The sequence below is a fragment of the Neofelis nebulosa genome, chromosome 17 (genome assembly GCF_028018385.1).
Source record: "Neofelis nebulosa isolate mNeoNeb1 chromosome 17, mNeoNeb1.pri, whole genome shotgun sequence".
NCBI classification, from domain to species: Eukaryota; Metazoa; Chordata; class Mammalia; order Carnivora; family Felidae; genus Neofelis; species Neofelis nebulosa.
This window is the reverse complement of record NC_080798.1, coordinates 48,689,211-48,704,064: the sequence shown is the minus strand read 5'-3', so window position 1 is coordinate 48,704,064 and position 14,854 is coordinate 48,689,211. Positions and strand designations below refer to the sequence as shown.

The 14,854-nt window shown below is 42.2% G+C and overlaps 1 protein-coding gene across 12 annotated transcripts in view; it reads right to left on the bottom strand.

The window, feature by feature from the left end:
- The window catches only part of HYDIN (HYDIN axonemal central pair apparatus protein), a 439,740-nt gene that overhangs the window by 130,354 nt on the left and 294,532 nt on the right, over positions 1-14,854 (bottom strand). For all 12 annotated transcript variants that reach the window (XR_009256078.1, XR_009256079.1, XR_009256080.1 and 9 more), the window contains 7 exons: positions 14,301-14,438; positions 13,513-13,594; positions 9,809-9,928; positions 9,332-9,541; positions 6,988-7,125; positions 5,251-5,428; positions 3,194-3,318 (listed from right to left, as the gene is read on the bottom strand). Coding sequence is in view for 9 of the 12 variants with exons in the window: in XM_058708213.1 (XP_058564196.1) it covers positions 3,194-3,318; positions 5,251-5,428; positions 6,988-7,125; positions 9,332-9,541; positions 9,809-9,928; positions 13,513-13,594; positions 14,301-14,438 (991 nt within the window). In the remaining 3 variants the exon portion in view is untranslated. The remainder of the gene's footprint in view (positions 1-3,193; positions 3,319-5,250; positions 5,429-6,987; positions 7,126-9,331; positions 9,542-9,808; positions 9,929-13,512; positions 13,595-14,300; positions 14,439-14,854) is intronic.

The following is a 14,854-nucleotide window of genomic DNA, read 5'->3' as shown; positions in this document are numbered from 1 at the left end:
CTCTCACCGCTGCTGTTTAACATAGTGTTGGAAGTGCTAGCATCAGCAATCAGACAACAAAAGGAAATCAAAGCATCAAAATTGGCAAAGATGAAGTTAAGCTTCCACTTTTTGCAGATGACATGATATTACACATGGAAAATCTGATAGACTCCATCAAAAGTCTGCTAGAACTGGTACATGAATTCAGCAAAGTCACAGAATACAAAATTAATGTACAGAAATCAGTTGCATTCTTATACACTAATAATGAAGCCACAGAAAGACAAATAAAGAAACTGATCCCATTCACAAATGCACCAAGAAGCATAAAATACCTAGGAATAAACCTAACCAAAGATGTAAAAGATCTGTATGCTGAAAACTATAGAAAGCTTAGGAAGGAAATTGAAGAAGATATAAAGAAATAGAAAAACATTCCGTGCTCATGGATTTGAAGAATAAATATTGTCAAAATGTCAATACTACCCAAAGCTATCTACACATTCAATGCAATCCCAATCAAAATTGCACCAGCATTCTTCTCAAAGCTAGAACGAGCAATCCTAAAATTTGTATGGAACCACAAAAGGCCCCGAATAGCCAAGGTAATTTTGAAGAAGATCAAAGCGGGAGGCATCACAATCCCAGACTTTAGCCTCTACTACAAAGTTGTAATCATCAAGACAGCATGGTATTGGCACAAAAACAGACACATAGACCAATGGAATAGAATAGAAACCACAGAATTAGACCCACAAAAGTATGGCCAACTAATCTTTGATAAACCAGGAAAGAATATCCAATGGAAAAAAGACAGTCTCTTTAACAAATGGTGCTGGGAGATCTGGACAGCCACAGGCAGAAGGAAGAAACTAGACCACTTTCTTATATCATTCACAAAAACAAACTCAAAATGGATAAAGGACCTGAATGTGAGACAGGAAACCATCAAAACCCTAGAGGAGAAAGCAGGGAGAAACCTCTCTGACCTCAGCTGCAGCTATTTCTTACTTGACACATCTCCAAAGGCAAGGGAATTAAAAGCAAAATGAACTATTGGGACCTCATGAAGATAAAAAGCTTCTGCACAGCCAAGGAAACAATCAACAAAACTAAAAGGCAACCCACGGAATGGGAAAAGATACTTGCAAATGACATATCGGACAAAGGGCTAGTATCCAAAATCTATAAAGAGCTCACCAAACTCCACACCCAAAAACCAAATAATCCCGTGAAGAAATGGGCAGAAAACATGAATAGACACTTCTCTAAAGAAGACATCCGGATGGCCAACAGGCACATGAAAAGATGCTCAACATCGCTCCTCATCAGGGAAATACAAATCAAAACCACACTCAGATATCACCTCACGCCAGTCAGAGTGGCTAAAATGAACAAATCAGGAGACTATAGATGCTGGTGGGGATGTGGAGAAATGGGAACCCTCTTGCACTGTTGGTGGGAATGCAAACTGGTACAGCCGCTCTGGAAAACAGTGTGGAGGTTCCTCAAAAAATTAAAAATAGACCTACCCTATGACCCAGCAATAGCACTGCTAGGAATTTACCCAAGGGATACAGGAGTACTGATGCATAGGGGCACTTGTACCCCAATGTTTATAGCAGCACTCTCAACAATAGCCAAATTATGGAAAGAGCCTAAATGTCCATCAACTGATGAATGGATAAAGGAATTGTGGTTTATATACACAATGGAGTACAACGTGGCAATGAGAAAGAATGAAATATGGCCCTTTGTAGCAACATGGATGGAACTGGAGAGTGTTATGCCAAGTGAAATAAGCCATACAGAGAAAGATACCATATGTTTTCACTCTTATGTGGATCCTGAGAAACTTAACAGAAGCCCATGGGGGAGGGGAAGGAAAAAAAAAGAGGTTATAGTGGGAGAGAGCCAAAGCATAAGAGACTCTTAAAACCTGAGAACAAACTGAGGGTTGATGGGGGGGGTGGGAGGGAGGGGAGGGTGGGTGATGGGTATTGTAGAGGGCATCTTTTGGGATGAGCACTGGGTGTTGTATGGAAACCAATTTGACAATAAATTTCATATATTAAAAAAATAAAATAAAATAAAGTAAAATAAAATAAAATAAAGATGAGCACAGGGAGAAAGCAGGCTTTATGGTCAAGAATGGACTATTAAGAGAAGAATATCAGGGAGGGGTGAAGGAGGATTTTGGGATTTTGCTTTCACTTCCCACTGGGGGAGGGCCGACTTTATTTACAAGCTGGGCTGCTCTGCCTCAAGAGACCAACTGTTGGCTTGGCTTCCACCTTGGAGGCACCATGCTGAACCTCTTTGGCTGCCCCCTCCCCCACTTAGCTGTTGGCGACCAGAGGGTTCTATTCTGAATCTACCCTGCTCACTCGGGACACTTCCCAGGGAATCTCACCATTCCCTGTGATCACAATGGCCATCTGGTGACTCACAGCACTTTCTCCAGCCTCTCTCCTCAGCTCTCTAGCCCATGGGGCCAGCTCCCCATGGGAACCTCACTTGGATGATGCTCAGAAATCTCAGATGTAATAACAAACCATCGGAACTCAGATCCCTTCCTCCTCTCCCCTCAAACTTGCTCTTCCTCCTGAGTTTCCCATCTCACTTCTCCTCCTCCTTACTTTGTCCGTCAAGCAAGACACTTGAGGTAGGGGTCACCTCTGCCCCACCCCCACATCCAACCAATCCCTAATCACTGACCATTCCAACTCCGGAGTATTTCTTGAAACTACTCGATTCTTTCCACCTCCTGTGTTATCACTCTTGTTGACAACACCGCCATCTCTCATCTAGAGTTACTCCATCAGCTTTTAAAAACTGAGCACATCTCAGCACATCTATCCTTATTACACACACACACACACACACACACACACACACAGACCACAACCCACACCCCTGAGAGCTTCTCAGGGCTTCACAAGGCAGCCAGAGAGATTTTTTAAAGATGCAATTCTGATTACCCCAGGCCCCACTTGAAACACTTCACTAACTTGCTGTTGCCCTCAGAATAAAGCTCAAAACCCTTTGATAGGTTCATTAGGGGGCTCCTTACCTCTCCCCCTTCTTTGCTCTAGCTATAGCTTCTTCTCCTTTCTGTTCCTCAGAGAGACCATGACCTTCCTGCCCCTGGGTCTTTGTACCTACCATTCTCCTCCCACATTCATTCTGTGCAGGGTGAAGCTAATCTTACCTCAGAAGATTCATCCTCGGACAATTCCTCAGTTATCTCTAAGTGGTCAAGTGTCTCATAGTTGTTGTACTCTTTTTCTAGGTTTTTTCTGGCCTGATTCAAGAAGGTTTCATACTTTTCATTTCCTGTGGGATTGGAAGGAGAAAGAAATCAGGATGGTTAAAAATATATGAATCATGGGGCGCCTGGGTGGCGCAGTCGGTTAAGCGTCCGACTTCAGCCAGGTCACGATCTCGCGGTCCGTGAGTTCGAGCCCCGCGTCAGGCTCTGGGCTGATGGCTCGGAGCCTGGAGCCTGTTTCCGATTCTGTGTCTCCCTCTCTCTCTGCCCCTCCCCCGTTCATGCTCTGTCTCTCTCTGTCCCAAAAATAAATAAAAAATGTTAAAAAAAAAAAATATATGAATCATGCCTAAAACACAGACTGTCAGCTCAGGGTCCATAAAGTCAGAAGGGAAGTGAACTTTTTGGTGCTTTACCTGTCATGTTTTCTCTGCCTCAGAGGGTGACATAGTTTGTGACTGAGTTCAATTTGTAGCAGAGACCCCACTGAGTTTAATGAGATTATGCTTTAGGGAGCTAACAGCTGGTTCACAAGAACTTGATGGCAGCAACATCCTAAGTCACGCATTGGGTGATCAACCAGATCGCGGCTTCCTCGATGCTTTCCTGGCTCTAGTACTGAATGCTGCATGACCTGGGAGCCCCCTCTGTGCTGGACATGCCCACACGGCCGGTCATCCTTTAAGTGACTTCTCATTTTTGTTAAATCTCAGTAAGCAAAGGACTATATCTGCAACTCTAACTGTAACTAAACAAGCTCCAGTCCCCCAAATCAGGGATGCAGGCAATGAGGGGAAAGATTTCAGACACTCATGTTCACCAGTAAGCCAGTGCAAATTCGAATGCTAGAGGGACGAGGTAGGCAGAGAAATAAAGTGCCTACTATGGAGCCATAGGAAGCACTGTACTTGTGATGAACGGGAGCACAGGAGACCCAACGGATAGTATTCAGAACTAACAGTATTCAGATCTCAATTCTTCGAAAGCCCTCTGCTGGCCAAACATATTTACTGCCAGCAGGGCCCCTGGTTTTCAACCAAGTGGCAAAGACTTTGAGAGCTGGACTAACTTCTGGCTGGTTGGAACCCTAGATGGTAGAGTGTAACATGGTGTTAGATTCACTAATATTTGTGTTGTAGTTTCAGGGAGCAATTAGGATGTAAATAATTATCATCAGTAGGTGAGCCAGTGACTTTGGGGATCAGGGGTGGAGGAAAGGCTCAGTGTGAAGGCTTAGTCTGAAGCTGTCTGTGGAACGCAGATTTCAAGGAGCTCAAAGGAGTTACAAAGAAGAGTGAGACCTTTGTCTTAACCCTCTGTTCTATATCCCATGTCAGGAAGAAAGAGCCAGAGAGTCCATGGCCAAGAGAGCTGCTCAGCTGAGCTTGGGGATTTGCCAAGATAGAAGTCTTCTGATACAGAGGGATGGCTCCAGGGACCAGATATTACCAGAAAAACCTTGGCTAAGCATGTGCGCAGACAACTAATTAAAGTCTGAATTAGCCCCCAAACTGTGTAATGCCAAAATAAGGAAGGGGTCTGAACCTTGGTTGCCTTTGTGTACAGTTTATATTTTGCAAATGCTACTCCTTGGAGTAAGATCAGCCTTTGCCTCTCAGCGGTCATCTGTGAGTGTGCCATGGTAGGGACAATTCAGGGAGAGATTATAGCTGGAAGAAATGTGTGCCGGAGGAAAAGGCCTCTGGAAGTGCAACTTTCTGATCTCTCTATATGTAATTCAGTGATGGCAAAATTGGCCAGGGGTCTTAATTTGGGACTTCTATGGACCACATCCTGTCTCATTAAATACAGGTCACCAAATCAATTTCAACTCGAATTTGTTTTTTTGGTTTTTTGTTTTTTAAGAAATGAGGAATGACACAGGAACTTAGTGAGTACCAAACAAATCATGTGAGTACCAATCAGCCTTCAAATAAGCAAAGCTAAAATGTACCTTTTGTTCCCCAGTGGAAAAATACTATAGTAGGTAGTATTACCTTGAAGTTTCCTGGGGAGATCGAGGCTGATTCGGGGAAAGATTCCCTCACCACGCAGAGTGATGTTTTCTGGGTCCAGGTGGGCAATCTGTATCTGGAAACTCCTTTGAAAGATCTCAGGTACTCCAGGTAAGTAGTAAACCTTCAATACCTGCTCTTTATGTGCACTGATAAAACCCTACATAGCAGAAAGACCGGAATGTTAATATTTACAATGGACTCCTGCTTCTGGAGATTTAATGGACTAGATAGTCCCACTGGCCTCTTATGCTGATCATTTTCTATTCACACCCCTCACCCAAGATTCATCTTATGAAGCTATGAGAAAATGACAAGTAACCAATAAAAAATAGGTAGGGTATGTGAACAGGTATTTCATAAAAGAGGAAATATGAATGGCAAATAAATGCAGTAAAAGGTACTAATCCTCATAAGTGACCAGGGAAATGAAACTAGGATTATAATAAAAAATTTTTAAAACACATATTAACAAAATTTACTAAATTTCAGTGAGAGTATGTTTACATCTGTTGGGAATACCAATGGGGAAAAAACACTGTGAAAAACGTTTTAGCACTCTTATCAAATTGAATATCTGCATAGTCCATGACCCAGAAATTTCACTCCTAGGAAAATTCCCTAAGAAAAATGCTTCCATTTGTACATCAGGAGGCAGGTACAAGAATATTTGTAGCAGGATTGTTTCTAACAGCAAATTTTAGCGAGAAAAAATCCCAAATGCTTTGACAGGAAAAAGAAAAATTGCTTTCAATATAGTTATAGAAGGGATATTATTTGATAATGAAAATAAATGAACTATAGCTACATGTGACAATGTGCACTATTCTTAGAAACACGATACTGGATGAAAAAAGCAAAATGCACAAAATTACATTACTGATGCCATTTTCATAAAACTCAAGATAAAATAAAATCCCATAAAAGAAACTTTCCAAGTTTTGGGATCAAGTATATTTGTTTTGTTTACTATGCTATGCTATCCTCAGTGCTAGAAAAATGCCTGGTCATGGTAGGTGCTTAAAAGTTTTCATAAATTAATAAACTAAAAGCACTTTGTTTAAGGATACATACATGTGTAATAAAACTGTATTTTAAAAAGGGATCAATAAAAGCAAGTGGAGAAGAGGCCCTTGGCTTCAAGGACTTAGAAGGGAAGTGTGATGACAGAAGTGGAAATAAACCATTCTTTTTTTTTTTTTTTTAATTTTTTTAACGTTTATTTTTGAGACAGAGAGAGACAGAGCGTGAACAGGGGAGGGGCAGAGAGAGAGGGAGACACAGAATCTGAAACAGGCTCCAGGCTCTGAGCAGTCAGCACAGAGCCCGACGCAGGGCTCGAACTCACGGACCATGAGATCATGACCTGAGCCGAAGTCGGACGCTTAACCAACCGAGCCACCCAGGCGCCCCATAAACCATTCTTATAATTGTGAAAAAAAATCCATGGGGCTATATTGTCTTGTTCACACTGGAGCCCCTGGTACCTTGTATGGTGCCTGGCTAATGCAGGATTCAATTAATACTTGATTAATAAATGAGTAAAGTGCTTGGATTTATTATTATTATTATTATTAGGTTTATGATAACTATCTTTAGTTAAAAAAATCACACCCATAATCCTGACAATGAATGTTTAGTGTAATATCATGTGCCATAGGGCTATAGCTTGCAGGTTTGAACTTGGGTCCCTCCTACCACTGTCACATGGCCACTTACTGAGATGGGCATGATTAGGGGCACTCCAGGCAGAAGGTTGTCTGGCGAAGACAGGGGGTCAGTCAGAACCTTGAACTCAAAGCCAACTTTCCCAGTGTTCTTCAGCGTGATTTCATTCTCTGTGACGTGGTCAAACAGCTTGAGAGGAGAAGAAGAGTGACAGCTATCAGCTACCCTTTGGGATGCTGCTATCATCCTGGGAAAGGCGGGTGGACAAATACACTTCACACACACAGATTTCACCTTTCCTGGTGTAGACACTGGCCAATCCAATCCACATTTCAGTAGCATCAAAATGTGCCCTCTGGTGCTGGAGGAGCACTGGACGCCAGAAACCTGGCTCTTTGTTAGCTCTTCTAGCAACTAGTTTAAGTTAGTAGAGCCGTGTGTGGGGTGTTCTAACTCTCTGCACCTCAGTTTCTTCACCACAAAGAACTCATGACAGAGGATCTCAAAATTAAGCTTTCCTATGCCAAAGTTTATTTGTTTATTTTTTGGATAAGATTTGAGTCTAGAATTAAAATTTTTGCATTCATATGGAGAGACATGGGAGCAGTAGGCAAGACATGTTCTTTTTCCTGAGATTTTACTGACACAATTCAGCAGCTGAACAGCAGGCCCAATAACCACAAAATAAGGCCACTTCAGGGGTTCTTAGGATAAGATAGGGCAAGGACTGGCTGCTTCAAAGAATACACTCTGAGCTGACCCAAAACAGAAGACCCTGGAGATAAGGAATGAAAGGGAATTGTATTTGGTCAACTCAGTGGACAAAGTCTCAAAAGGTGTTGGGTGAATTTGCTTTTAGGCACAATTTTTAACCTATAAACACACATGCACACACACAATTCGATAATTATCCATGCAGTAGCTATACAACGGCAGTCTGACTTCAATTAAAATCTGGTAGAGATACGGTTCTGAGTACATAACACAAAATCTAATTGGGAAAAGAAGATGTACAGACATAGAATCAATAATTATTCCAAATCAAAAATTAGAATGTGCATTATATTATGGCAAAGAATATATTTAAATGCCAAGAGAATGCAAGGTAAGAAAAAGATAACTAAAGGATAGAACCGAACTGAATCTTACAGTATGTGTAGATTTGGGGTTGGCAGAGTGGAGGATGAGAGGGATTATATAAAAGGAAGTATTGAGGCAAGAAGCACTGGGATGTATTAGGGTCAGTGGGTAAACCAGTTTGGCCACAAATGGATGAATGGCCTACAGTGAGAAACTAAGAGAAACCAAATTTAATGTGTAAGGGACATCAGTTAAGTTAATAGAGGGGCTTAGGATCCCCTCACCCAGGTGGAGGAGCTTGGTTCTGATCCAATGGATGACAGAGAAAGGGACTCATGATTGGAGGCCTTCTCTGACCCATGCACAGTATTGACCCGGCACTTTAATAACCACAAGCACCTGGTGAGCTAGGTACTGCTACCCCATTCCTAGCTGATAGATGAGGGGTACTGAGGCTTGGAGATGTCAGGTGATATGCTACATAGTCAGTAGGAAGTAAAACTGGGATACCATCCCAGTGTTTCTGACAGCAAAACCATGCTCTTTTCTCAATACGAAGTTGCTTCCTAAATGCTGCTGGGGCTAATTGTTGAGGGTTGATAGGATGAAAATGCAATTTGGGGAAAATCTATGCGGCAATGCTGTTTAGATGGGTTAGTGGCCAAAGCCCTGAATGCGGTGTAACCCCTTGCTTCCGTGGAGTCCTTGGCATCACCTGGGAGCTTGGGAGAAACGCAGATTCTGAGGCTCCACCCAGGACCTACTGAATCAGAATCTGCACTGGAACAAGATTCTCAGGTGATTTGTATGCACATTATGGTTTCAGAAGAATTGCTGTAATATCTTAGTAATGGCTTGATGAACCCCTGTGGTGTGACAACTGCAGTGGCCATGGGAAGGGAAAATCAACACAGAGGGATCCCGCTTGATGAATTCGCTAACCTGGATGCTTGCAGGATATGGGGAGGCAAAGGGAAGCGTGTAGTGGAAAATGCTTGGAGACTGTAAACTCAAGGGACAGAGAAGGTGGTAGCGCTATTGAAGAAACGGAGAGGTTGGTATGGGCTTCTGGATTGAGATGGAAGATGCAAGTTTTAGTGTCTAACATGCTGAATTTCAGGAGACAGAAAAGCAAGTGAAGAAGTCTGGCAAACAGTTGGCAGTGGGATGATTAGGGTTAGGGAAGCGGATCAGGGATCAAGGTTAGGGGTAGTGCTGAGACAGTGATGATCTGGGGCTCTAGGACAGGTTAGCGCACAGGACTATGTGCGATGTTTAAGGCAAAACCAGGAAATCTCCCTGTGGTCGGCAATACCTGTAATCCATAGTTAATATCCTTGGTGTCAAAGGAGTAGTTGACCAGGGATGCCTCTCCTCTCAGCATGATCTCATAGGTGGGCCCTCCTTCTACTTCACACAGGGCTTTAGCCTGTGCAATGATGTCACAGTGTCCGTAGAAGGTGAACGATATCTGGTGGCTACTATGCGGCTTCAGCACTCCATATAGGGGCAGGATATCAAACACCTGCAGAGAAAGTCATTCTGTAGGAGAGCATCAATCAGGATGAAGGGCCTACAGAGGGTAGGTTAAACTCCAGTCAGCTTACAGATTAATTCCTGACTTTAACTTGTTTGACTCCATGAAAGGTGCCTAGCCCAGAACCCTGGACATACCTCATGGTAATGCCGGGGGAAGACTGGCCCGGCAGGATTTAGATTTCTAACTTGGGGCAGGTGCTCAGTGAGAAGAGTTAGTATCATCTGACTTTAGGGCCCATGAGGTCTTACTTACTTCTTCTACCCCAATGGGAAGCATTTCTTCCCGTTCAAAGCTCCATGGGGGTTCCTGAAACTCCACCTGGCTCTGGTTTGGGTTTATTCTTTCAGTTTCAGCAGAGTTAAAACTTAATCCCTAGAAATCAGAGGCATGAGGAAAAGCTAGTAAGCATTCACAACGGTTCATCAATGTGCTCCTCCCCACCAGTGACAGAAAACTGATGTATGTTGTCTATACCTTAAAAAATAGTACATTTTTTTTCTTATGGAGAGAACTGGACAAATGCCCAAAATATATGTACAAGGATGTTTCCTGCAGCATTACTTACAGTAGCAAAACTTTGGAAGCAAACTAAATGCCTATCAATAGGGGATTATTTTATTTTACTTTATCTTTTTGTTAAAGTTTTATTTTTTATATTTTAAAGGTTATTTATTTATTTATTTTTAATATGAAATTTGTTGTCAAATTGGTTTCCATACAACACCCAGTGCTCATCCCAACAGGTGCCTTCCTCAATACCCATCACCCACCCTCCCCACCCTCCCACCCCCCCATCAACCTTCAGTTTGTTCTCAGTTTTTAAGAGTCTCTTATGTTTTGGCTCCCTCCCTAACCTTTTTTTTTTCTTCCTCTCCCCCATGGTCTTCTGTTAAATTTCTCAGGATCCACATGTTTTCACTCTTATGTGGATCCTGAGAAACTTAACAATAGGGGATTATTTTAAATGGAGTATGTGTGGGGAGCGCCTGGGTGGCTTAGTTGATTAAGTGTCTGACTCTTGGTTTCGGCTCAGGTCATAGTCTCGTGGTTTTGTGAGTTCAAGCCCTGCGTTGGGCTCCATGCTGGTGGTGCGGAGCCTGCTTGGGATTTTCTCTCTCTCCCTTTCTCTCTCTGCCCCTCCCCCACGCACTCTGTCTCTGTCTCTGTCTCTATCAAAATAAATACATAAACTTAAATAAATAAATAAATGGAGTGTGTGTGGGTCCTCTGTCCATGGAGGATGATGCAGTATATGTATATTTAGGGATCAGGAATCATATGCGCAACATATTACTGAGTGAAAAAGCAGTTCCATTTATGTAAAATGACATATGCCCATGTATCACACCTAAAGGTACAAGCGTGTGTAAATTCATTCAGAGATTTGTGTATGCAAATAGAGTTACTGGGAGGTTGTTTGCTAAAATTTCAGTGGCTCTTTTTCTTATTTTTTTTAATTAAAAAAATTTTTTAATGTTTATTAATTTTTGAGAGAGAGAGAGAGAGCAAGCGAGCACAAGTGGGGGAGGGTCAGAGAGAGAGGGAGACACAGAATCCAAAGCAGGTTCCAGGCTCTGAGCTGTCAGTACAGAGTCCAACACGGGGCTCAAACTCATGAACTGTGAGATCATGACCTGAGCTGAAGTCAGACACTTTACCAACTGAGCCACCCAGGCACCCCTCAGTGGCTCTTTTTCATAAATGGTGGCATTGTAAGGATTTTTGCTTTCAGTTTTCTGTATTCTTGACTCTTCTATGACAAACCTCTTTGAAAATAGAAAAAGAAAATTAACATTTAAAGGTATTTTATATACATACATATATTCTAAAAAAAATTGGAAAATATAGAAAACTTCAAAGAGAGAAATACAAATAAATTACTTATACTACACACACACACACACACACACACACACATATGTATGTGTGTGTACAATGTGTTTATATAAGGGTATGTACTTGTATTCTGATCTGTTATAGGAGTGCTACATTTCCATAAATATTCTTCACAAGCATTATCTAAAATACTTTTAAAAAATAGAACATGTAGCCAACAGATACACAAAAAGATGCTCAACACCAATTATGCAGATCAAAACCACAATGAGGTATCCCCTCACACCTGTCAGAATGGCTAAAATAAAAAACAGAATCAGCCACAAGTGTTGGCGAGGATGTGGAGAAAAAGGAACCTTCATACACTGTTGTTGGGAATGCAAAATTGTGCAGACACTGTGGAAGACAGTGTGGAGGTTCCTCAAAAAATTAAAAATAGAATACCATATAATCTAGTGATTTCACTACTGGGTGTTTACCCAAACAATATGAAAACACTAATTTGAAAGGATATACGCACCTCATATTTTTATTGCAGCATTATTTACAATAGCCAAATTATGGAAGCAGCCCAAGTGTCCACTGATAGATGAATGGGTAAAGAAGAGGTGGTATATACATACAATAGAATATTCAGCCATAAAAAAGAATGAAATCTTGCCATTTGCAACAACATGAATGGACCTAGAGAGTATAATGCTAAGTGAGATAAGTCAGTCAGAGGATGACAAACACCATATGATCTCACTCATACGTGGAATTTAAGAAACAAAGCAAATGAACAAATTAAAAGAAGAGACAAACCAAAACCAGACTCTTAAGTACAGAGGACAAACATGGTTACCAGGGGAGAGGTGGGTGGGGATATGGGTGAAACAGGGCGTAGGGATTAAGAGTGCACTTACTGTGATGAGCCCTAAGTAATATTCAGACTTGTTGAACCACTATATTGTAGAGCCAAAACTAATATAATACTGCATATTAGCTATACTGGATTAAAATAAAATTAAAAATATAGAACATTTTTTTTTACTTAATATACCAGAGATTGCTTTAAGTCAGTGTTAGAGAACTTCCTCATTTTTTAAGAAAAGATTTTATAGTATTGCCTTGTGCAAACACAAGTCAGTCTCCTATTGGTGGAGTCAAGTTGTTTCCAATTTTTCTTGCTTTTACCAACAAAGCTGCAGTGTCCAAGGAGAGTTCCATGTCTATGCACATGTAAAGGCAGATCTGGAGAATAGTATCCTAGCAGTGGAAATGTGCATTAAATTCTGATATACTCCCCAAATTATATGCCACAGAGGCGATGTGAATTCATAACCCTACCTACAAAATATAAAAATGCTTGCTTACCCCCTGCTCTGCCACTACTGAGTCAAACTGTATTTTAAAAGACTGTATATGGTCATGGATATGCAGTAATTTATTTTTCCAATTTTTTTTTTTTTTAATTTTTTTAACGTTTATTTATTTTTGAGACAGGGAGAGACAGCATGAACGGGGGAGGGTCAGAGAGAGAGGGAGACACAGAATCGGAAACAGGCTCCAGGCTCTGAGCTGTCAGCACAGAGCCTGACGTGGGGCTCGAACTCACGGACTGCGAGATCACGACCTGAGCCGAAGTCGGACGCCTAACCGACTGAGCCACCCAGGCGCCCCTATTTTTCCAATTTTTATTCTATTTCTAAAGTGTTGTGACAAACATCTTTGTACATAAATTTTTTTATCTCCAATGATTTCCTTAGGCCATCCTTCTAGAAGAAGAATTTAAGGGTATGAATTTTTAAACTCCCTTGATTTCCCCTTTGTTTTTACTATGGAATTACGGAGAGAAATCTTTCTCCTTTTGTAGCCTCTATCTGGGGGCTGGGAAGAATGCCAAGGTTTAGAGGTAACTGGCTTCTTCATTATAGAGAAAAATCTATGTGCTGAGATGTCTGGCTCTCACTGGGGTGTTAGCTCTATGGGTGTTTGGTTGGGAAGTGATGTGGATAAAGTTCCACAGCCTCATCCCACCCAATCCCCAGCCTTGCACTTGTCACTGCTCCTGGCTCTGTTTTTGTTTTACAGGAAGGACCCTCGGCTTGCTAACCCATCCCATGGAGAGAAAACCGTACATCGGAGATGATCATGATGGGCGCTTGTGCTTTTTTGTATTGTCCTTCTTCAGGCCTGACATCTTCATCCATGAGGATAGTCCTGGGGAGTTGAACAAAATGTGGAGAATCACTCATTTGGCAACCATCCTGACACAGCCTTCAGCTACATCATCACTTCATCTTCCTCTCTCCCTCTACTGTACCCCAAAGGATAAGTGGGGTTCTCACTCAAAGCATGCTTTTTTCACGAGGTCAGCTGGTCAGTGCTCTGTTACTCCCTGTCCCCAAACATGGAGTATAGGGCATCAGGCTAGTCAATTTTCCACAGACTCCAACCCTTCTTTCCTGGCTTACCAAGCCCATGTCCAAATTACAAAAAGTTCTGGGAAGCTCTAGCAATGCTTCAGACAATTTTCTGTGTCTCCAGTGCTCAATGTTAAGGTTTATTATTTACTGGAGCACTTTATCGTGAGGATACACTGTTTGGCCAACTGCCATATCCTTTTCTGCTTGCTACCCTTGACCTGACCCTGGCTGCTGACTCTGGACAGATGGAGAAGGTTATGTGATAGGAAGGGCTTAGTCCTCCAGGAGTCAGGAGGCTATGACCTCCTGAAAGTAGAGATGCTTTTCAACTCTATTCCACCTGCACAGTCCAGGGCCTCACACACAGAAGTCACTCACTAAACTGTTGACCAGTGAGCTGCTGGATGAATAAATAAGGGATGTGCTTGAGAATGTAAGTCAGGGTAGAGAAAAAAAATGTTATTTTAAAAAATCCATTCTAGCCTTGCATTTGCACTTACTTAACAAAACCATTTAGCTCCATCTCAGGGGACTCTGTTACTGGCATTGCTGGAGAGCTGGCAGAAGCTGAGGTCACTGGGATGGATTCCACCTGGGACAGGGGGGCACTGGTGGGCTTCCTTGGCTGTGGCACAAACCTACAAAAGCAGGGTGGATGGAGGCACACATCAGCTTTTGCAAATCGGTGCTCAGTGGGCTCTCAGTTTCTATGGCTAAGCTCCAAATAAATCCTAGACAGGCGGGGCTAGAAGGACCTGCCCTACACCACCCCTTAGACTTACCTTGTTCAAATCTTAGGTTTCACTTTCTCCTAAAAAGTTTCCTCACCACTGTCTCCCAGTCTGGGTCCAGTGACTCTCCTCTGAGTGCCTACAGCCCCTGGGCTTCCACTTCACACTTATTTTTCCTGTCCCTGCTAGACCATGAGCTCCCTGAGGACCTGTACCTAATATGGCATCTAATACAGTGCCTGGCCTGCAGTAGGTACTCAGGCATGGTTATGAATGCGTGAATGAATGACCAGGGATCCTGGGTTCAGGTAACCAAACAGAAA